A 22,470-nucleotide genomic window follows, 5' to 3' on the forward strand; every position below is an offset into this window, starting at 1 on the left:
GGGGGGCGGCAGGTACAGGCCGGCTGCTGCCTCCAGTGCCCCTCTTTCCTCTCAGGGTTACCTCTGGGATGGCAAAAATGAAACAGAGGAGGCTGAAAACCCTCAGAAGCTGACAACATCTGAAGAGGAGCAAAGCGGCCAAGCAACAGTCCACCAACATCAGCAAGAGCAGTAGTAAGTAGCAAGGAGCATGGCTGAGGTGGTGGTGTGTGTAGCGGGTGCCTCTTCTCCACCTTACTCAACATGTGCACCTTCGAAGGCAGAAATACTTTACAGGGAGGCTGTGAATGGGACTGGGCACGCAAGCAGCTGGTCCTTGTCCCCTCAGAGCTGCCTGGGGTCAGCCTGCAGCCTGCCTATGAATGATGCTTCCTACATGGGACCTGAGTTGTTCTGGCAGACTTCGTCATGCCGCGGCGTATGCCTCATGCCATAGCAGTGGCTGGTTCAGTACGTTTGACGTTGCCGTACGTAGTGTTGGGTTCTCAGCACCTTTTTTCAAAGTGAAATTTCAAATCTGGTTCTAGGTCTGTGTTTTCTGTCTCCTAATATTTCATCTTGGAAAGTCTAAAAATTCTTCCTTTGGCTTAAGAGATGGGTATAGGCTGCATTCCAGCACTGATCTGAATGCAGTTCAGGACACAGAATGGCTTCTAACAACTTCATGATGACAAAAGTAAAGCCAAAGCTTCAGACCTCTCTTTTATTTTAGGCTTTATTGGGATCTATGCTCAGTCCATCTCTGATTTTCCAGTGACAATTCTTGGATAGCATGTATAAGCTCGAGCTTGCAGATACAATACAGAATAGAAACGGACAGTAGTGTGTGTGGACTTTATGCACATGTGCTTAACAGATACATGCTTAGCTGACCAAAAGTAATTGTTTACAGTCTTTTTTCCCCAAATGTGCTTTTTCTGAGCTGTTAGTAGCAGCACATGTGACACTATTATTATTACGTGCGGAGTTTGCTTAGCTTGCCTGGTTTTTTTTCCCCCACCTTTCAAAGTGCAGCTGAGGAAAACTGAGAGTTGTTTCAGTTTCCTTTCCCCTTCTTTCTGGATGAAGAAGGTGGAGCCACGCTGTGAAGGAGGTGGCAGGCTGCTAATCACCAGCAGCCATCAGCAGCTTTCCTTTGCCACCCCTGAATGCTTGCCTGCTAGGTAGTAATGATACAGGGACTATTAAGAGCTGGGTAGCTTTGAAATCCGTCAGCGCTTTAATGACTGACTTCCAGGAGAGCAAACAACTGTTCCTGAGTTACATTCTATGTTTATTTTTTGCCACTTCCAAACATGAAAGACCCTCTGTCTTGCCTGCCCTCACACTGGCATATATCCACGGTACGGTGAGAGCAGCCCCAGTTAGCCTACATATTTGTGCTGTGTGCGTTTTTTTTTTGTTGGTTTGTTTTTTGACGGGTTTTCTTTTGGGGGGGGGCGGGGAGCGGATAGTGGGAGTTTTCCCATTGGTATAACTGCCTTTGCCCAGATTTAGTCTGGGACACAAGCCCCCTGGTATAGGTTAGGTAAATATTTCATCAGTTGGTTAGCCTGAGCTCCCCACAGAATTTAAGGCTAAAGCAAATATATTCACACAGATTCTGACCGGATGATGAGATCCCCTCTAAAATTAGGTAAGCTTTTGGGGAAGAATAATTTAAAGCCCCTTTCCCTTTTTTCATCTTTATATGATGCTTGCAGAGAGAAAGCTGTTGTGCATCTACTGCAAGGAGTGTGTGCTTAATATTTTTTTGCTATGTGATACAAAAGAGTCTCTCTGTGTCTCTGTAAAGCTGTAACAAAGAATTCATTCCCAAACGTGGAGGGTACCAATGAAAGTCTGCATTAGTATGTAGTTAGTGAGAAGAAGGAATGAGGGAAAGGCGGGTTCAAAGCAAAAACACATCGTATGAGTGGGAAACAAGTAAAAAAAGAAGTGAACGAGACTGGAGTTTGCTCCCTACCCTTGAGGAGGGGGATGCTAGCAGTCAGTTTGAGGGAGATGAAGCCGCTTAAACCATGATTTCCTTAACTAACCCAGATTAAAGTGGTTGATGGTATCCGAAATACTGAAGCAAGCAAGGAGAGGTATTTTTTCTTAAAACAAAAAATTAACTATTTCATTCGTTGTAATTATCTTTGTTCTGTTATCTCAAGTTACGTTTCAAGAAGGATCTCAGATTAAAATATCATTTTGGCAGTGATAAAGCTGACTCAGCCTTTTACCCATCAGTCCTTTTGAACGTGGTCTTTAAAATACTAGGACACCCTCAGAATAGTCCATGTTTTCAGGCTCTCGGATAGCCAAGGGTTGAACACAGCAGTTGGAGAGCTGAAGTCATAGGCTGTCAGCAGAAGAAAAAAAAAATGCACAGAGTAGCATTAACCGAGAAGGCTTTCAGGAATATGTGTAGCTGAGGGAACGTGAGGAGCCCAAGCAGGATACCTCTGTGCCAAGGAGTGGCTCTGTTCCAACGTGTGTGCTGCTCGCTATTTTCTGGAAACAGCCAGGATCTGGTTTTGCTGCCAGCAAAGCAGGAGTTGGCGTCTCTGTTGGAGCCTCTGTGTGCCTGTGTGCGTGTTGTTTCCACGCAAACTCTCAGTCTCAGGCTGTGCTTCAGAGCAATTGGGAGTGGGAAAACACCTCGGCAGCACCTTAGGGTGGGATCAGTGACCTCTGATGTAGACTAGACGCATGAAAAGTGTGGGACGTGGCACGTTGTAGTCTCATCCACCAGTCGATGTTCAAACTTGACTATTAAAACATACAAGGTGGGCAACTGGTATTAGAGGGTAATTTTTCTCTTGCTTTGGAAAAGCCCTTGATATGTTGAGGCTGAGAAGTGATAATAAAACATCCCTAATTAAGTTAAGCAGAATACTTGTTCAAATGCAAAACTGAAATGAAAATTTGCACATCCCCCTCCAGTTATATATAAGATGTGGTTTCAGGCCATGGAGAAAAAAATCACCAGGATGACAAGTGCTTGAAACTGCTTATAATAATAAGCTTGCATTGAAGTTACTTCACTTTGTCTGCTAAGTGCCATGAAATTAACTTGTAGAAAGTGAATTCCCAAATCGCCCCTGTTCATGTCTATTCAGAAACAAAAGTCTGTACAGAAGAAAAGGTGGAGGAAAGTGGGGAAATTAGAGCTGAATTATAGCTAGTGCCTGAAAAAGAAAATGCTGCCCCCAGCCAGCAGTCTGTTCTTGGCGCCTTTAAAGCTGGCAAGAATAATATTGGTTCTGGTAAAATCCACTACAAAAAAATCAAATTCGAAATAACAAAATCTGAAGATATATTGTCGCACAGCTGGTAACAGTCCCTCATCATTTCGTGTGAAAGGAGAGCAGAGTTACTAGAATGCTTGACTCACAAAATTGTATTCTTTGACTGCCAGAGCCAAATCCATCAGGGCTTTCTTTCCTCCCTTTTCCAATCTTCATCCTGAATTAAAAAAAAAAAAAAAATATATGTATAGTGTTGTAAGACCTCTCAATCTTTTGCTGATAGAGTATACTTAGCAGTTGTTCCGAAATTTTAATTTTCTTTCACGATCTGAAATTTCTCTTTAAAAGCACTGAATTAGTCTATGAAACTGGAGGCTACTGGTGGGAGTGCTAGAAGGGTGATTTGATTTATGGACAACCTCTTTAGAGTTGAGCTCTGCATTTGCTGCATGGGAGAAATCTCCAGCTCTCTCTCTTTCAGGCTGATGGACTAATCTTTAGAGCTCAGTGGGGTGATTCAAGAGATGCCCGACTTCGATGTGGTCAGTAGCCATCCTTATCTCCAGCCAAGTGTTTGGTGGCTGAGTGCATGTAAGAGGGTAACTATGCAGCAAGATTTCTCTTCTTCTGGATGATGGGGGTTCCTGTGTTCCTCATAATGTGTGGGTGTGGGGGGAAAGAAGTCCTTTTAACTACTCTATTAGAAGGCTTTCTTGGAAGAGCTTGGTTTGCACAAGCCCTGACATGTTCCCTTGATGCATAGCTTGATGAGCGGCTGTGGTGAGATGATGAACAAGGAACATATGGGAGGACAGTATGTTTGGGCAGGGGTAATAAAAGGACAACAAATACTGTGGTGCAGAGGCAGAGGAGGAGGAAAAAATACTTAAAGGGAGCCTATAGTAAAAATAGGGAAAATCTTTTTAGCAGGGCCGGTTGTGACAGGACAAGGGGTAATGATTTTAAACTAAAAGAGGATAGATTTAGACTGGCTATAACTGGATATAAGGAAGAAATTCTTTACAATGAAGGTGGTGAAACACTGGAACGGGTTGCCCAGAGAGGTGGCGGAGGCCCCATCCCTGGAAACATTCAAGGCCAGGTTGGACGGGGCTCTGAGCAACCTGATCAAGTTAAAGGTGTCCCTGCTCACTGCAGGGGGGTTGGGCTAGATGACCTCTAAAGGTCCCTTCCAACCCAAAACATTCTATGATTCTATGAAATGTTGAAAAGAAAATGGGGGAAACAGAGATGAACATGCCCCTAGCTTATGTCTTAATCTTCGTCTGATACAGCATCTGACCTGCTCAGCTTTCCATGTGTGCTGGCAAGCCTGACCCACAACACAGGGATGCCTCTGCGGGGGATAGCCCAGCTCAGTGCTGGTCTTGCCAAGCCCAGCGCCTGGCCTGCCCATGTATGGATGCTCTGCACTCCTCACGGCGAGTGATTACCAGGTGCTCCAGCTGGCTCTGGCGCGCTCACTGCGTCCCTGGCACCATGCTGCGCTGAGGTAACTGAGCTGCTTTGGGACCTGGGGACCAGCATAAACGTGGCCGCATCTGACTTCATAGACTTTTGGTGTGTCCCACATTGGTCTACCATGCTGCCTCAGTGAACTCTCTGCCGTTGGTGTAGCCTGCCCATGAGCATATGCTGACTAATGGCATGTTAGCGTCTTCAGGGGAGAGAGGAAGGTGTGCTGTGAGCCAAGTTTGGGCTGAGAGCTATCCCTTGGGTCCCTGATTTGATCCATCACTGTGACAATTTCCTTGGAGCTTTAGAGGGTGGGTAAGATCGTCTTCCAGCATTTACTGCACCAAGGGGGGTGCTGGTTGAAGCACCTGCCGTTCTTTCCGCTCTGCTATTGCATGCTGAGCCCAGCCCAAGCTGCTGAATCCAAGCCCCATCTTAACTCTTGGAAATTCAGTTGTGAGTTTCAGTTTTACTCTTTAGACTGAATTTTAACTTGAGGAATTTCTCTACAAGCTTGTGGATACCAGAGAATTGAGATTTGGGTGCCAACAGCAGAATCACAGTTCTGTTGCTTTCCTGCTTGTTTCTGACCCATACCTTTTCCTGGGCCTCTCTCTGCTGCTGGTTTCCTTCTCCATCTTTCCCTGTGCAAGTTCACATCTGCAGGATTTAACTCTTTGTTTTATCCTGAGGCCTCGCTATGGCAAAAATATTGGACATTTTCATGAGAGCTAACCAGAGGGACCAGATACAGAAGTGAGTTACCCTGGTTTAATAAGCTTCCAGACATCAGCTGAACTGTGGTAATTAAGTGCATTCCTAGCCTGTGGCAAACACAGGACAAAATCCATGAATGCAGACTTTTGATGATAAACATTTTCTGCTAATGCAGTTTATTTTCTGCCTCTTGTGTCAAGAGCACACGCACAGCTAGGATGAATCAGACAGTGTATAATGTTAAGCCCCAGTAATTCACTTTTGTCTCTGAGCTGTAAACTGGTAAGATGCTGCCGCTGATAAAGATGGAAAGCCAGAGCCCCAAAGCCGCACGCAAGGGTTGTTCACCCTCTCAGAGCTCTGCTTATGGCCCCACCGGGGCACAGAGCATATTGCTCGACTGACATCTAGAAATGTGGCTGTCAGTTATCGTTAGCATCTGGCCTCACATGCCTTGTGAAATAGGGGTACCTACAGGACAGTTGTTGCCTGCTCACTGGGATTTGGCATCTTGTAGCCCTCTGATTTGGCAGCTTCTGTGGTGCTTAGCAGCATATGGCTGCTCCATCAGGCATGGGAGCCTTGGTTGGAAATAACACTTTGTGGTGGCGTGGACTTGACTGCTCTTAAAACAGTTCCTGAGGATTGGATGCGAAGTTCAGCTTAGCGTATCTTTGAAGGAGATTCGACAATTGCCTTTGGCAGTTTGGTCCCTTTTCTCTTTTAAATTCAGTCTTAACACATTATTTAATGCAGTGTTTCACCTACATCTTCCCTTGAGTCCTTCCTCCAGAGTGAACCCGCCCAGGTCTTTTTCCCAAGCTTTAGTCATTTGTGTTGCTCTCTAACTACACTCTCCTTGGTTTTTGTCTCTTACAGAGAGCACATTGCCCAGCAGAGCGAAATATTTAGCTTTCAGCTTTGTGGCATTCATGTACCGATGCACCCGGGGTATAAAACACAGCGGAACTGGAAATACTTTATAACAGCCATTACTTTTGTAACTCTTTAAACTATTTCACACTTCATTTGGAAAGCTCCCCAGTGGTAGATGACTGGAGCAGGCTTGAGGAAAAAGTGAAGGGCACAGCTCTGCAAACAACATTATTGGTGAACGGCAGTTCTCGTGTGTTTTTTCAATTTTAGAAATGAACTATTTTATACAAATGGGGAAGAAAGTAGAACAAAGGTTTCTATGGTCTGTAGCCGGAAAGCACTGAAAAAGTGTCCTTGAGTGGTGCTAGTGAGATGAGTAGAGCTACACACAGGATTCAGAATTTAAGATCGCAGGCATGGTGTTCTCTGTGTTGACGATCACTCAAACTGGAAACTGTCTTTGCAGGTTTTCTATGACTGCATTACATGTATCTCCTGATTGAAATGTTTCTATATCTATTTATGTATAGTTATTTATCTTTCCCCTACTGTGGTATTTGATGTCTATCTCTCTGAAAAATCATATGAGGCTGCTTTTTGTTTTTATTTCAGTGCAGATACATTCTCTTAATGGGTTATAACTTTCTCACTCTCATTAATATCTGTTCAGTCTGTGTAATTAGTCAAGACATTCCCATTTTCTGTGGAGAAAATAAACAAAAAAAAAGTCTCATCAGGATTAATATGTTCTATAAAGGTAGAAGACGATTTGTTTCTCTCTTTTGGAGAGCTATAACCTGGGTAAGATGTTCTTCCCCCCCCCCCCCGAGCGACTTCTGTATTTTTATTTATAATACAACCCTACCTCAAAGATAGGCATAAGTCATATAACAATAAGAATCATTATTAGGGAACCTGAAAAGTTAAATTCTTTATCGTCTTTTCTGGTTGTGGATTTTGAGGTACTTCATATATTGGTATAAAGTACAAAAAGTCTGCACATCACTGATAGCTTCAAGTCTTCACATTTCTTTAATTGCTACCCAGGTAAGTAGGATAATTTGCTCCAGACTTATGGCTACTGTGGCAACTCAGAAAATGACTGGAATATTAAATTGACAGGCTGTAGCAGGTTTTATAGGCTTTACTGGATCAGAGGTTTTGTCTGAACAAAGCAATGACATGCAATATCCTGCAAACTGGCTAAAGCACAAGGTAAAAGCTGGTGGTGGGTTTTTGCATTAACTATCTTAAAAAAAAAAATCTCAAGAAAATGAGGGATGCTAGGTGTGGGTTTTAATTTTAGCATTAGAACTGGTAGGGCAGATGGTGTCTCTCAGGCAACAGCTTATCTGGCTCCTTTCCTGCTGTAGGCTTGAAAAGCAAGGACCAGTTCATACCCTGACTTTCACCCACCCCGCAAGAAGTTTAACCACGTGCTCGTTCCTTCCCCCTGATCCCAGTACCCAAAGCTCTTACATATCTATCTTTCCAGACACCAAGGTTAACGCTATAAAATTGGATAAACTCACTAATGTTCTTTTTTTTGTTGTTGTTGTTAACCTGGACAAAAACAAAGTATAAGCACTAGGTAAAAGACAACCAAAAGTTGGTATCCTGTTCTTCCTTTCTCCCACCGGTGACTTGACATCCTAATTTTATTTTAACTTTGCCTTTATTTCAGTAACATGGAAACCAAATTGACCTTTAAGTAAACACACTCTTAACCACAACGACTCTTACGGTGCTCTTTGTAAAACAGAGCAGAGCTTTCCCTGGCTGTAAGTGCGGTGTCACCTCTACCCCTTTTGTAAACTATTTGATTTTTGCTGTATTTTATGTGCCATCCTTCTGAGCTCCTGGATAATGACCATTGTCAGATGTCAGAAGAGTGGCCTCCACCTGGCCTCCTGGCCTCTCAGCCTTCCAGCCAAAAAGCAGAACCAGATAAAGCAAATGGTTCATGGCATAAGAGATTTGATATCATGATTTCTCATACCTGTGCAGACATGCAGAGGTCCATGCTTTCTTTTTAATTTGATTCCTAATTTAGAAAAACCAGCCAAACACTGAAGTCATCAAAGTACATCTGATGATATAAAAACTCTTCTGCCCTCTAGTGTTGTGAAGCAGTGGGATGTCTGAGATGCACTGATGGGTTTTGGGGGGAGAAATATGTAGCCTTGCAACTCACAGTTCCAGCCATTTTCTTCACTGACAAAGGGAGGGGAGCGTAAAAGGTACTTAATAATTTTTGTGTGTGAACTTGAGAGAAATATGATCTTAATATCTGAAACAGCCAAGAAAAACTACTAAAAAAAAATTCTTGAAACTGATAAACTGTACAGCGGCTTGTCAGAGGCAGTTTGGGATAAACTGTAAATGCTACTCCTCAGTCAAATAACGACAAATCTGAAAAACCATCACTGATGGGGAGTGTTATGCCATAAGCAAGATGGGTTGTCAAAACTTTTAAGTAACTGCTGCAGTTGTGCCACGAATGCTGGAGGGGCATTGCTGCTGCCTCAGCTCCTGCCTTTGAGGGTTTGGGATTCGGCGGAGAGGTGAAGAACAGTCTCATGGGCACCAGAGTATGCTGGCAGGAAAGGAAGGGATCATATTAAATGGCACCATTAAAGCTCTCAGCTCTATCTTTACTAGTTTAATCTCATAAATTAATCCACATCCTCCTAGAATAAGTCTTCAAAGAGAAAGAGGTAATTGGATATAAATACTCTCCTTCCCAAACCCGGAATTACAGTGATACGGCAGCAGGCAGCTTTTTGCACTTTGATCTCTTTGCATGATTTTCATTCCCCTTTTTAGCCTTAGTCTCAGGCCTCATTCTCTCATTACTTTTCCACAGCCAGCTGTGCTCTCTCTGCTTCCTAGCTTGTCCTCTAGCCACCCCCTGTGGCCCTTTCTTCTGTTAAGAGGCTCAGCCTTTGCCCCTCATTAGTCTTTGTTTTCTGCTCTTCTCCTTGGGCCTTCCCCACGATGAAGTCAGATGAAATATTTGCGCCCGTGCGTGCAGATAAAACCCTGCCGAATGCTGCGCAGAGATGTGAGCTTACTCTGGTACATGGAGCCAACTGCTGCTTAGTGCATTTTCTGGTAAACCTGCACCCCCGTGGCTTAACTTCTGCTGAGCAGGAGCAGTGTAAATGCGTGCCCACGCAATACACCGTGTAGATAAAACCCTTTGTTTTCTCCAAGTGGAAATGACATGTTTTCATCGCTCTTTTGATCACCTTGAGTCTCTAATACACCCTGAACCCTGTTCTGCCTCTCTGCTGTCACATTAGATTGATAGCTCCTTGAGACAGCAACTGCATTTTGAATTAAGTCTAGCAAAACAGGGTCTTTTTCCTGATTCAATGGGTCACACCTGAGGCATGACAGCAAGATAAATATGCCCAAGGAATTCCCGGTGCCTGACAAATGCAAGGCTGACAAGGAAACTGAGGCTTGGGCTGAAGGTGAGTCACCTGGGTCCATCACTAACAGTATGATATTGCATGCTCCTTAGACAACTTTTGGGCAGACTGCCTAAATCTACGAGGTGCTTGGTTCTCTGGAGGTATGGGGTGGGACTGCCAGCCTCAATGCCCTTTCCAGTAGACAGTGGTCTTCCTCTGTGGTTGAACAAGCTGTGGAATTAGTTCTCTGCCACATGGAACTCTTTGATTCGAGGAAGTGATTAGATTTGAAATATCTGAGATTTGAGGCCAGCAGTCTAGAGTGAGACTTAAACAAGAAAAGTGAAGATTATGATAAAGGTGTCTGAAAATGTTATCCTTGGTATTTGCACCCAGTTCCAAATATAATACATATTTCTAGAGTATTTACCAAAAATTCCTGTAGTGCTGAATCAGAATAATTACCACTTTTGATATGAAGTTTTTTGCTACAACAGCAGAAAACTGACCTTGCTGACGAAGGAAACCCCTTCCGGTCTGGTTCTTCTGTAGACAGGAAAAATAAAAGAGTTTTCTCTTTCATTTTAGTGGTGGCCCATATGTCTTGATAACTCCAAATGAAGCCAGAAGAAACCAGTTGCAGCAAAGTAAGTTGAGTTGTCCAATATGGTAATACATTATTTCTACTTGGGTAAGTTTAAGGGGTTGTGCGCTTTATCGCCCTTGCAACTTTTATCTTAATTTTTACAATGCTTTTATATGTGCAGCTGTGACAGTAAAGTCAGTGCTATGATCATTCTCTGTCTTTGTGTAGGCTTTTCTTAAGATTAGCTTCTCATCTGGCTAAACTTCATGCAGCATAAGTCTTGTTCAGGAATAGGTTTTCAGGAATTTCAGTGCTGGAACTATTCTAGCTGGTTTCAACAAGACTCAGATGGAATTATCTCTATCGCACTTTTACAGGATTTAATTCAGATTGGAGAACCCAACACTGGGTTAGGGGAAGGAAGAAGCAAAATAAAAATAAGACATATTTTTGAAAGTACTCCCATGTGGAGACTAAAGCAATTAGAGCCATTGTTGGTTCTTGAATCTCCATTTAAAGATTTTTTGGTGTATCTTTCAATGAAGATGGGAAGGATAATTTTAGATGGAAAAAATCTTCACTTCTGCTTGGCTTCAAGTCTTGCTGGTGAAAGGGGCTAAGCAGGTACTCCATGAACCTGTACCAGAATAGTAGGCATATGTTAAAAAACGTTCATTGCCAAAAGTTACAGCAAAAGAGCCATGAAATAAATTCTGTATGTAGACATGACCAAGCACTGCAGTCCTACACTCCTGGCTGTTTATTTGTGTAAGATATGAAAGCTGAAGGAGTGTCAGTCAGCACTGCTCACATTTTGAGCCCTCAAGGAAACAGTGCAATAAAACCATTTCTTCTCAAACATTGTGAGTTTGGCTGAAATGCTTCACTGGTGAGCTGGTGTAGGGTCGGGTTACCTTTGGTTGTGAGAAAGAAAATGGACTTCTGACCCAAACCATAATCTTCTGGAAGGAGGAATAAAAGCAGATTATTTTAGAGCTGGCTCTGATGCTAACACCAAAGGTGCTGCTGCTCTAATAAAGATCTGCATTCACTTTGTGCCACCAGCATGCAAAATCCGAGGCATGCCACGTACTTCTGCCTTGGATACTGGCAGAAACAGGGCCTCACTGAATCCAGTCTCTGCCTAAGTGCTTGTTTTAAAGCTGAAATAACAAGCTGATATCTCTCTTGGGCCTCTTTAGAGACTTGCCCAGGAACTGGCTTTATCTTATTAGCAGAGAGCTGATGTTAGCATCTGTTAGCCACAGCCTACCGTTAGAAAATATGGTTCAAGTTGGTTTTAGTAAGAGTGAATTGAGCTCTTTGAGCAACTGAGGTACTAGTCTAAAACACAGCTCCTCCTTCCATAGTCTGTGCGTGCCTTGCTGTTGAAAGAAATTGGAGGTTTTTTCTACTATCAATTGATTTGAGAGAGCAGTTTAATCAACAGCCATCCTAGAGCATATGGCTGGTGCCCCTGGCTGTATTGACTAGACTTCCACCAACTACGCTGGGAGCTTGCCACCCATCTCACATGCGGACACTTATGTTGAAGTGTCTTAATTTGAAGCTGGATCATGCATTCCTCCTGCTTTTATTTAGAAAGCATGTGGTTGGGAGGGAAAATTACTTACTCATCTTCTGCCTGCTGGGGAACGTTATACCACAAGCATTCCCCTACATGCAGCAATAACATCTTCATTGTAACAACTTCTGCTTTACCTGTAGGAGTAAATACTGTGGCATTTACCTACAGGTTCCCACGGGTTAAAAAGAAGTCTATTAGGAGTCCCTTAGGTATTTTTTGATTTGCTTTTGGGGTTGAGTCCTAGGGTTTGCTTACCATGCAGTCTCAAGTTAGGCAAAATGTTTGCCTTGTTAGCTGATCATTGCAGTGACTGTGTATCCTCCTGGGGGTTATCTGTGGCCCTTGAGAAGAAGTTTGTCTCTTCCTGGATGGGTCTTCAGAGTGACATACAAGTAATGATACCACCTGCTTTTTAGTACTGCCTCTAACTTCCATATATTTGTTTCTTTTTGTACCTGCTCAGTTGCTAAGAAAGAGCTAGATGACCTGGAGCGGTGGAAGGAAGAGCACAGGCCAGGGCCAATTAAGTTGGTTCCACAGAGACTGGGTAAGACGTGTAAATCAACTATTATGAATTGCCAGATTTTATTTTCCAGGATATGAGACATTTTTCACTTTTTCTCACACACTACTTATTAAAGAGATTGAGTGTCAATAAGGGCTAACATGACCCTATTGTATGTGCTCTGTGCTTTTTGATGGTCATGGCAATGAAGATGTTTCTGAATCAAGCCAGCATAGATTGTCACTCAAGAAATCTGTTGAGATCAGTGTAGAAAATCTATGCTAACATTTGGGAATAAGAGGTGGATTATCCCTCCCGCTGGCAGTGTTGTCTGTGGCTGATGTCTCTGAGGGGATGCACACTTGGCGGTAGTGTGCAGGTGGACAGCATATGTTGGAGACTCTCCAGTTACCCATAAGAAAACTGCCATGTGTTAGAGGCCAGTATGTGTGCTTTCCTGATGGCTGGCTTCTGAAGAGGTGGAAGTGATCCCTGCAGCTTCAGGCATCTGCAGGCTACATGTGCATGAGGCTCTGTATTAACAATTTTATAGAAATAACATATAAATGGAAAACAGGATAAAAAGCTACAGAGCTTAGGTCATGCTGAATTGAACTGATGTGTTTGATAAGATAGCCAACTTTTTTCCTAAGCAAGTGAGAGTAGTGGATCTCTTCAATTGTAACCGCTACAAAGCACTTAATTTAGGAGTTAGTTTAAAAAAAAAATAAAAAGAACAAAAATAACCTTGACAGACCCCCAGTCTCGTACAGAGAATAGGGCTGCAGGTTGTGCTGAAGCAGAAGGAAGGTTATTGGAAGCGCTTTTCAAGTACCAGTCTTCTGACCTATCTTGTTTTAGTATCTTTCTTTAATGTCTTTGGCACAAAAAGTAGGAGAAAGCTGATCAAACTTGCTGACAAGACAAAACTTGAAAGCACCATCTGTATAGATCATGATGAGGATACTGCGCAGCAAAAATGGGATGACCTTGAGGAACTGCATTGATAGAAATGGGACAAAATTCAGTCTGACAAAGTGAATTATTTTAATGATGCCTTTATCAGTTTTGTACGACTTCCTTCTCTTGGCTGTTGTAGGAGAATTTGGGTTTCACAGTGCAGGCTATTGGCTGCTTGACCAGGAAACTAAGTTCTTCCTTTGCCATGCTATAGAAGATAAGTTTGAGGTGGTTTACTGTGTGTAAAAATAGATACCAGGTGCGAGATGGAGGAATTTGATTTATCTCTATCCCAGATTTGTTTCTGGGTCAAGGTGATACTGGTCCCACACGTTTGTTTTGTTCTGCAGCCTGAGTCCTAGTCATTTGCCGTGGTGAACCTACCTGTGCAAGTTGGTGTCATGCCCTCTATTCCCACCATTATGTCGCCAGATATGCTGTTTGTGAGTGCATACGTACTAGCTGCTTCTTGCCTGTGAGCAGTACGCAGAAGGCATGCTTCTGCCCCAGGAGGACCACGAAGCTTTTTGCTGAAGAAAAGTGAAACCTGAAAACAGAAAGTTGGTGTGTGGTGTCTGCGCAGAATGTGCTCAGGCTGGCTGTGTGGCTGGGGATGTGGTGGCAAACCCACAGTGACTACAAATGTGGGGAGTCTTAACTTCTTCTGGTCCCACTGCATTTAAAAAAATTTATTGGGAAAGAAGCAAATTAAGGAGAAGAAAAAAAAAAGCAAGAAAAAGATGCAAGAATTCAAGGAGGTTATATGAGCTCTTCAGTCACTGTCTAGCTGTCACTTAGAAAGACCCCTGGAGACTGAGACACATGCACTATGTTCAGTGCCTCTGAAAAGAGGTAAGGTGCAAAGATTATTAGATCTTATCATTCCCGCAGGAACAAATTTGGAACAGAAGAGAGCTCAAGGAAAGAGAAAAAAATATAAGTGGCATCTCTAATTTCACAACTGTAGGTAGTCATTAAGATAAAAAAGTATCCTGTGTTATTTTCTCAGAGTGATTTTAAGACACTACACATCTAGTCCCAATCACCAGAGAATTCTTAAAGTTGAAGTTTCTTAACACTCATACTTTCCATAGGGAAATAAGCATTCTGGATTTCAACTCTGTACTATTTGACTGGCAGACTTTCAGGTACCACAGAGGGATGAGAGCAATGAAGGATGCAAGTTCCATCCTCCTCCATAAGCAATGAGTGGAGCAACAAATCATGCCTGATAAATGCAATGGCCTCCCTTTCGATCATATTACGTAAAGCCAGGCATGACATACTCTGAATTCAGTGAAACATTCGATACATTACAGCCAAGCCAACTTGAACAAATTAAACCTGGCTGAAAGGCTGAAGGCAATGGCTAATAATGATCAGTAAAATACTTGTTTAGAGGCGATGTCCAGCAGTACATGCAGAAACGTACAGTGAACACAGGAGTGTTCAATGTTGCCAATAAAAAGCTAGAAAGCAAGAAAGATCAAGCATCCAAAAGGTTTCAAAACTTGTGTGGTAGCAATTTTATTTCCTAGACGTGGGGAGGAGACACTCTACAATGCCAGCTGTGTGCTTATGGCTACTGTAAGCATGTTGGTTGTATACTGTATGGCCAGTCTTTCTTGTGAGCTTAATCTTACATAGTTATCTGTGTGCATGGGAATGTTTCCACACTTAGGGAATTGATCTCCCATTCACTGAAACTCACAAAAGCACCTAAAGATTAGTTACCTTCCATTAGTAAGTGGAGAAAGCTACTTTTAGGGAGGGGTGATCCCTCCTGAAAGATCTCGTATAGCTGTCTTACATTTCAGGCACCTCAGGTAGCAGATTAGTCCAGCTGTTTCTGTAGAATTAACGGTCAGATAGTGGGGATCTTCTCAGAAAAGCAGTAGGTGAAAATACAACCCTCATCCTCAAAATGGGGTGGGGGCTGCTGTTGGTTTTGCTGCTGTTTTTTGCAGCAACCAAGGGAATTAATTACTGGTTTTCCCAAAGCAAGAAAATCCTTTGGAAAACAGCAGAGCCGAATTACAGAATCAAACCCACTCCCTCCATCCCTTAAGACCTATTATCTCTTCCTCTGTGCGGTTAAGTTTTTTGCTTGTGGGTTTGGTTGTTTTGTTTTTTTTTTTAATCGAAGGCTGAACATTATGGCCAGAGGTATAGATGTTCTCAAAAGATAGCCCGTGTATTTAGAAAGGGCGCCGCCTTCTACCTGGATATGATATGAGGTCGGTGGGAAAAGGCTTTGATTTCTATTTCAGAAAGGGGAGCCCCAAGACATGACTTAGAAGATATTGAAATGATAGCATCCCATTAGTGCTGGCAGAGACTCCAAGCTCCTAAATTTGATAAAGGAGAAACTTTTTGGCAATAAATTATCTGACTCGGTATGCGTCTGTGTGACGAACTGAGCAAAGGTGGGGAGAGCTGGGTCTGAAAATGAAGACTCATCTGCAAAGCGTGACAGATTTTCTGAAAATGGAGTAGTTCCTCAGTGAACTGATCATATACTGTACGGCATATTTGCTGGTAGAGTGGGTGATACAGTTGATGCTCTGTAAATAACAAGCTAGTGCTTTTTACGGGTGGATAAAATGATCAAAAAGGTCTCTTGTCTGTTCTCTTTAATGTCAGACAGCTACTGTAATTATGAAAAATTTCCTGTATATGCATACATCCAATCTGTTATATTGCTCAGTTCTGAGATGACTGGCATTTGAACTTAAAACGCTCATGCAAAATGCAATATATACTTTTTTTTTTTTAAGGTGGAAAGGAAACAGAAGCTCAAGCAAGGCAAAGACAGCAAATGATGCTCATGCAATCTAAATACCAGCAAAAGGTCAGAAAGAATAAATTTGTTTGTTTATTTTAAGAACTCAAAAAAAAAACCTCAAAAAAAAAATAAAGCTTTTCAATGAAGTGTCTCGTATGGCTATAAAATGAACTCACAGCTGCTTGACAAAAGGAAGTCACGAAACCTGAAGTACGCGGCAGAAAACTAGAAAGAAATGTTCTGCACTGAAGAAAATGAGAAATCTGGCTATAAATATGTAGCAACCTGCATTGCACATCATAGCTAAAATGATAACCAGTACGGTTGTAAAGCCACTTACATGCCTTGCTGTATCTTCCAGTACGCTGCCTACACTTCAACTAATTGATCAATGTACCACCCCATCCAGTGCTTGTGTAGAAATGTTGTTCCTGTTATAAAAGGTATAAATGCTTGTACATTATCAATCAGCTGTGTGATCCCTTGCATGGATGCCCATTTATCAGTCCTAGATTTCTCAGTCTTGTGAAGCCAATATTGGAGTAGCTGGTGCACAGCCTGCTTTATTCAGTGCCTCACTTTGAAAAAAAAAAAAAAATCTGGAAATTTTCTGCAAACACATTTCAGGTTTGAAAGATGTGGAGTACAGGAGTTACCTTATGTCAAGTCAAGTTACCTTATGTGTTCTTTGTATACATACATATGTTAAATAATTTTCTATGTTTATGTCACACAGCACAAGAGAGAAGATTATGCAAAAGCAAAAAAGGCAGCCGAAGAAGATGAAATCCTGAAAAAGAAAGCAATTCAGAGAGAAAAGGTAAACATGGTTTCTGCAGAGTGGGAGCCATATAAGAAAGTTCATGTCCTGGTGCTTGATTTTGCTGAACTACATGCAACAGGCTAATTCAATTAAATGGTAGCCCCGGATGGCAACAGGGAGTTCACAGAATCATAGAATGCTTTGGGTTGGAAGGGACCTTTAGAGGTCATCTAGTCCAACCCCCCTGCAGTGAGCAGGGACACCGCTAACTAGATCAGGTTGCTCAGAGCCCCGTCCAACCTGGCCTTGAATGTTTCCAGGGATGGGGCCTCCACCACCTCTCTGGGCAACCTGTGCCAGTGTTTCACCACCTTCATTGTAAAGAATTTCTTCCTTATACCTAGTCTAAATCTACCCCCCTTTAGTTTAAAAACATTACCCCTTATTCTGTCACAACCGGCCCTGCTAAAAGGATTGTCCCCGTCTTTCCTACAGGCTTTCCTATAGGCAGTCCAGTCCCCTTCTCTTTGTATCTGACTGAAGGATGCCTGACCTGGTGTTCTTTGGGGCTTGAGTGCTCCTTTGGCTCTTCAGAAACTCCAGCCTTCCAGTTGCATCCATCCTGAAGAGTCAGTAGAAAGGAGAAGACCAGGGTCAGGATTAGTGTTGTGTATGCAGGTTATATAGTTCACTTTAGTATGAGCTTTCTCTGTAAGATCGTATTGTGGCAGATGGCACAAAGACCTTATAGAAAGCCATAATTGCCTGCTGTAAACGTGGGAAGAATACAAGAAAATCCAGCCTGTCATGGTGGAAAAGGCATCCAAATCATGAAAAGGTCACTGTAGTCTATCTGCATCGTGCTGAGCTCACCCTGAAATTCAGATGCCCCTTCAGCCCCCCTGGGACTTGCACACCCAGGTGTATTGCTGATACGTAAGATCACTTCTGCTTCTAGTATTCACAATATATTGATGCCAATGATAGCTCATTTTCAAATCTTCTGTTTTATTTTGCGTTTGTTTATTTTTTCTAGTTGTTCTCACAAAACATCTTCTCATCCGCTGCATAAACCTTTGTAAAAGTTTATTCATGTCTCCTTGGTGCAAACCAGGTAGCACTTGCTTGAGAATGTAATGTGGAATTTAAATGCAAAAAGAAAAGGGGGGCGGGGGGGGCTGAAATCGTGATACTGCTGTGTACAGTAGTAATGAGAGAAAGGGAGATTTCAGATTTGCAAGTTTTATCTCCACAACAGTAAAAATTATCTTCTGTGCAGAAGCTGAATGCTGAGAGTTAATTAAAAAATCATCACTACTGGATGGTATACAAGGGCATGCATAAACAAAAATAGCCTTAATTGCCTCTAGGTAAGGGTTAGTCTGTTCCCAGTCTTCCAGTGGTTAGCATTACTCTTTGGGGATAAGCCCATACACAATACTCACAGGTGCAATAAATATTATAATGTGAAAATGTCATTAACAGTTACCATCACATGTATAGCTCCAGAAGCAGTGATGATAGCAATGGTAGAAAGGGGATTAATTATATTTTATTCACCTATTAAATATATGTTGTTTGCCCATGGGCAGTGGACAGGAAAAATGTTGCAAGACTCCTATAATTTATAGTTACACCTAGAAAATATATTGATGTATCAGTTTTGTTTTCATGCTCTTTAATTTCCTTACCGTCACTCCCACCGATTATAAAATCTTTATAGATGTTGTAGATAGTAAAACTGTAACTATCAGTTTCTTCTAAAGGAGAATGCAACATCATGGCAAACATCTTTGCCAAACAGACTGTTTAATTTGAATAAACAAACATGTACCCACAAAGCAAACAAACAAAACAGAGGAGCATGAAAGGGAACTCTTAATTTGAATTTGTTTATTTGGGTTGTCTTCCACAATAGCGATTGAGCTGATGAAGATTTCTGTTTGGAAGATGTTTATGTATGAAAAATTCAACTCTGTGTTTAAGAAAAGCATGCTGGAAAGCCACTAAAAGTTGTCAATTTGGCTATTTCACCCTGCCTGCAGGTGAAAGGCTCCCAAGAGCTGAGGATGACAGGAAAGAGATCCTAAAATCTGGTGCTGTATGACCAATGTTGGGCCCTGGTTACTGCAGGAGAGGAACTTTTTTTTTTTTTTAAAGTGATAGATTTGTAGACAACCACACCTGCAGAGCATCAGCTGAGAGCATGTCTTTCTGCAAATTCACAAGCCTCCTTTTCTTGCTTGCCAGCCCTTCTTTTGCTTGAGGTTATTATTCATTCAATAACCCCCCAAATTGTCTGACAGTGTGAAAGGAGATAATGGCTAGCCAGCTTTATCAGCAGGGGCCCTGGAACTTTCACAGCTGGAGAGCTACTTTGCCAACAAACGTGAATGGTGAAGCCCTACAGACTAACGCGTGATGACTGGAACGGGTGCTGGTATTCAGCTCAGTTCTTCCGTGACTGTAAGGATGATGTAAGCACTGTAAGCCAGCGCTGTTTATGAACATAGGATCTGTTTATATTACTGTTTTAATGCTGGTTTTGCAGAGAAAAGCAGTATCTACTCTCCCATTATCTTTGTGACCGAGAGAAAACTGGGCGTCTGCCAAAGCAGTGCCCAAATGTGGAAGGTCTGCCTTACCATCTGTACGAGTCCACCTGCCTGTCTCTGTCATTCTTTAATTAACCATGAGGTTAGGTGCTGGAATACCAACGCCTTTGGCACCTACCTTGTCCCTCTCCAGCTCCCAGAGAGAAGAAAGGTGGATCCTTCCCCCTCATTCTGTGTCCCACAGGACCAATTTGTGTGAACTGGTACTTGTGTCTCTGTGTGTAGCAGTGAATGGCATTTGGGATCCTGTGCGCTCCGTGTCAGGCAGCTTGCCCTGGGACTGCTTTGATTTGTTCATGGGATAACCCTGGGCTGTGTGAGTTTGGATATTCTTCTAAGCTAGTGATCTCTGAGTGCTGATGGAAATAATTTTGGAGAGACTTTGTAACATTAGCAGGCGAGTCCCTATTTCTGTGTTTGTCCCTAGGGCTGAGGTGTGTGTCTGATCTGCCCAAAGTGTGGGAGTACATGGGAAGTAGCATTATTATTATTATTATTATTATTATTATTATTTGCTCATTAGTAAAAGGCATCTGCACTTGGGTATCTTTTGTGCAGCCTTTCGCATCACGGATTTTGACCAGACTGCACCATAACTGCCTTTGTGTCTTTTGGGTGAAAGGACTGTCAGAGTTCCCAAGAAAATAAAAAAGTGGCTGATTTTTGGCTTCTTGTTTTTTAAGCTTTCTGCATTTGTGCTGTAAACAAAATAGCATAACTTCAGTGCAGTGAATATTTCTGTTTCCTGTCATTCAATCTCTGTTCCTCTTACCCGGCCTTTAGCTTTCCCTTGTATATTCTAAATCTTGAGTAAATCTTAAAAGATTCAAAAGATTTGAAGTTAAAAGGCTCAGTGTAATTCTACTCCTTGCAACCTTCTTTTACATTACATAGTAACAGTCCTGCCATCTTTAGAAACTGTCCGATTTAGAGTAAGCTGTAATTTCATTTTATTCTTTATCAAATCATGTGCTTTTTAATTTGACTATGTTAATCAGCATGAATGGCCTTTTTCGGGAATTTGTTAGAACCAGGCACTTTACAGACCTTCTGCTAATGCTTTGCAACATGTTTACCTTCAATATCACAGCTGTTCCACTCTCAGCTTTGTTTTTGAAGACCGTGCCAAATGTGGAGTGCTTTGGCAATGTCTATTGATAGATTGTCATTAGTTAGAGAATGTCCCAGTCCCGTTGCCTGTCATTTGTATGCGTCCTAAGCAGGGGTCCCAGGGTAAACCTCCAGAGTAGAAAATAGTCTCACCAGCCATGAGTAAATAATTTCAATATGCTGGAGTTTTCTTCAGGCACCATTCTGGTGGTAGAATAGCTGTAGGATATTTCTTTCTTTTTTATCTAGTGGGAGATGGGGGTGATACTGAAGGATTGAATTTATCAAAGTTAATATCCCTATGTTGTTCTAGCTAGGAGCTAGACCACAGCAACTCCAGTGAGCTTTGGATTCGAACTTTCAGGAGCTCTGCAATATGATGGTGGATCCCATGTCAAATGTTTTTTCCGAGGTGAAGGCATCAACTTGCAGTGTTGAGCAGTGGTGGGGAAAAGACTGGGAGCTATTACTGGTGTCTTGAGGGTTTCAGCATCACCTTTGGCAATCATAGATGCCATCAGATTTCCTTTCTTCCTCTTTCCTTTCTTTCCCTGTAAATTGTTAAGTTGCACAGATGCGTGGGAGTATTTTGCCTAAAAAATCACCTGTTTCTGGGTGGAGGGGTTAGGAGCAAGCAAGATACCCCTTGAACACAGAATTTACCTGGACCGTGGGGTGATACTCCTCACTTTAGTTTGATTTTTCTTTTTTAGTTGCATCAGTGCTTAAGTCATGCGTTCTACCGCTGTCTTGGCATGTCAAATGACTGAGCAATGGGACATTTTAGTCAGAGATTCGTCTTCCTCCTTTTGTTTATTTCCCCATTGCCTTTTTCCAAATAACAACTTCTAAGTCATTTGCCTTCCAACGGTTTGTATCGTTATACAACATAGTGGCTCTTTTCCTATCTGCAGACATCTGACAGGATTTTTTTTCTTAATCCAATACATGCCGAGGAGGAATTTGCACTTGTTTTGCAAGTCTCTTCCAGATTGTCATTCGTTATCCAATTAAAAAATGCCTACCCTGGGATCACTGAAGGCAAAGTAATTGAGTAGCTGCCAGTAGAATTGTAATTTTTCTGAAATGTTATTGATTATGGGACAGGAAGAAAATGATGGGGGTGGGGGTTACAGCCCTGTTCTTAACACCACTTCTCCCCTTAAATACACACGCTGTTCTACCTGGTTTTGCAGAATACCTCCACCCAGGTACAGTGTCGTCTCCCTGATCTGGGGCTCTGACCAAATGGGCCATTCCCAGCTCCCTTCTCATCTCTACCAAGGGTATTGTCTGAAACTTCCAGGGCACTTCATTTAGATCAATGTCTGGTTGCTGGATTACCGGATGATTACTTTTTTTTCATTTTGAAGGTGGGCGATGAGCAGAGTGACAGTCCGAGGTTGCAGTTTCTTCAACATGCTAGTTGTTGTGAACCTCACCTCGGGTGGGAACTCTTGTTGGAGCATCCCCCCACCAACTGCAGTGTGGGAGCTTGTGCTCAGAATATAGCAGGGCTGAAATCCCAGTTTGGCACTTCTGATTTGTGCTTTTAATACATCAAACTGCCTTTTGCCTGCTCTTCCCACTGGACCTACCTACAGCCTGCATGTCCAAAAAAAGAACCAAAAATTTGCTGGCCTCTTTTTGACTGGAATTTAGCTTGAGCTACATATTGCTGTTGCAGCAAGTTCTCTAGTTTATGCTTTATTTTAACTTTTTATTCTACTTGAATTTGGGGTGTGGGGCAGCTTAGACAACCTTCTGCTGGAAATTATGTGCAATTTTGTATTAAAGGACTTAATCACTTGGGTGGTATCCAGATTTCCATTGG

General features: G+C 42.4%; 1 protein-coding gene across 1 annotated transcript in view; it reads left to right on the top strand.

The window, feature by feature from the left end:
* EPSTI1 (epithelial stromal interaction 1) overlaps positions 1 to 22,470 on the top strand; it is a 55,363-nt gene that overhangs the window by 1,900 nt on the left and 30,993 nt on the right. Inside the window, exons 2-6 of the mRNA XM_035900917.1 lie at positions 4 to 174; positions 10,313 to 10,371; positions 12,362 to 12,445; positions 16,141 to 16,214; positions 16,885 to 16,968. Coding sequence (XP_035756810.1) covers positions 4 to 174; positions 10,313 to 10,371; positions 12,362 to 12,445; positions 16,141 to 16,214; positions 16,885 to 16,968 — 472 coding nt within the window. The remainder of the gene's footprint in view (positions 1 to 3; positions 175 to 10,312; positions 10,372 to 12,361; positions 12,446 to 16,140; positions 16,215 to 16,884; positions 16,969 to 22,470) is intronic.

The sequence above is a fragment of the Egretta garzetta genome, unplaced genomic scaffold (assembly GCF_000687185.1).
Source record: "Egretta garzetta isolate BGI_Z169 unplaced genomic scaffold, ASM68718v1 scaffold351, whole genome shotgun sequence".
Lineage (NCBI taxonomy): Eukaryota > Metazoa > Chordata > Aves > Pelecaniformes > Ardeidae > Egretta > Egretta garzetta.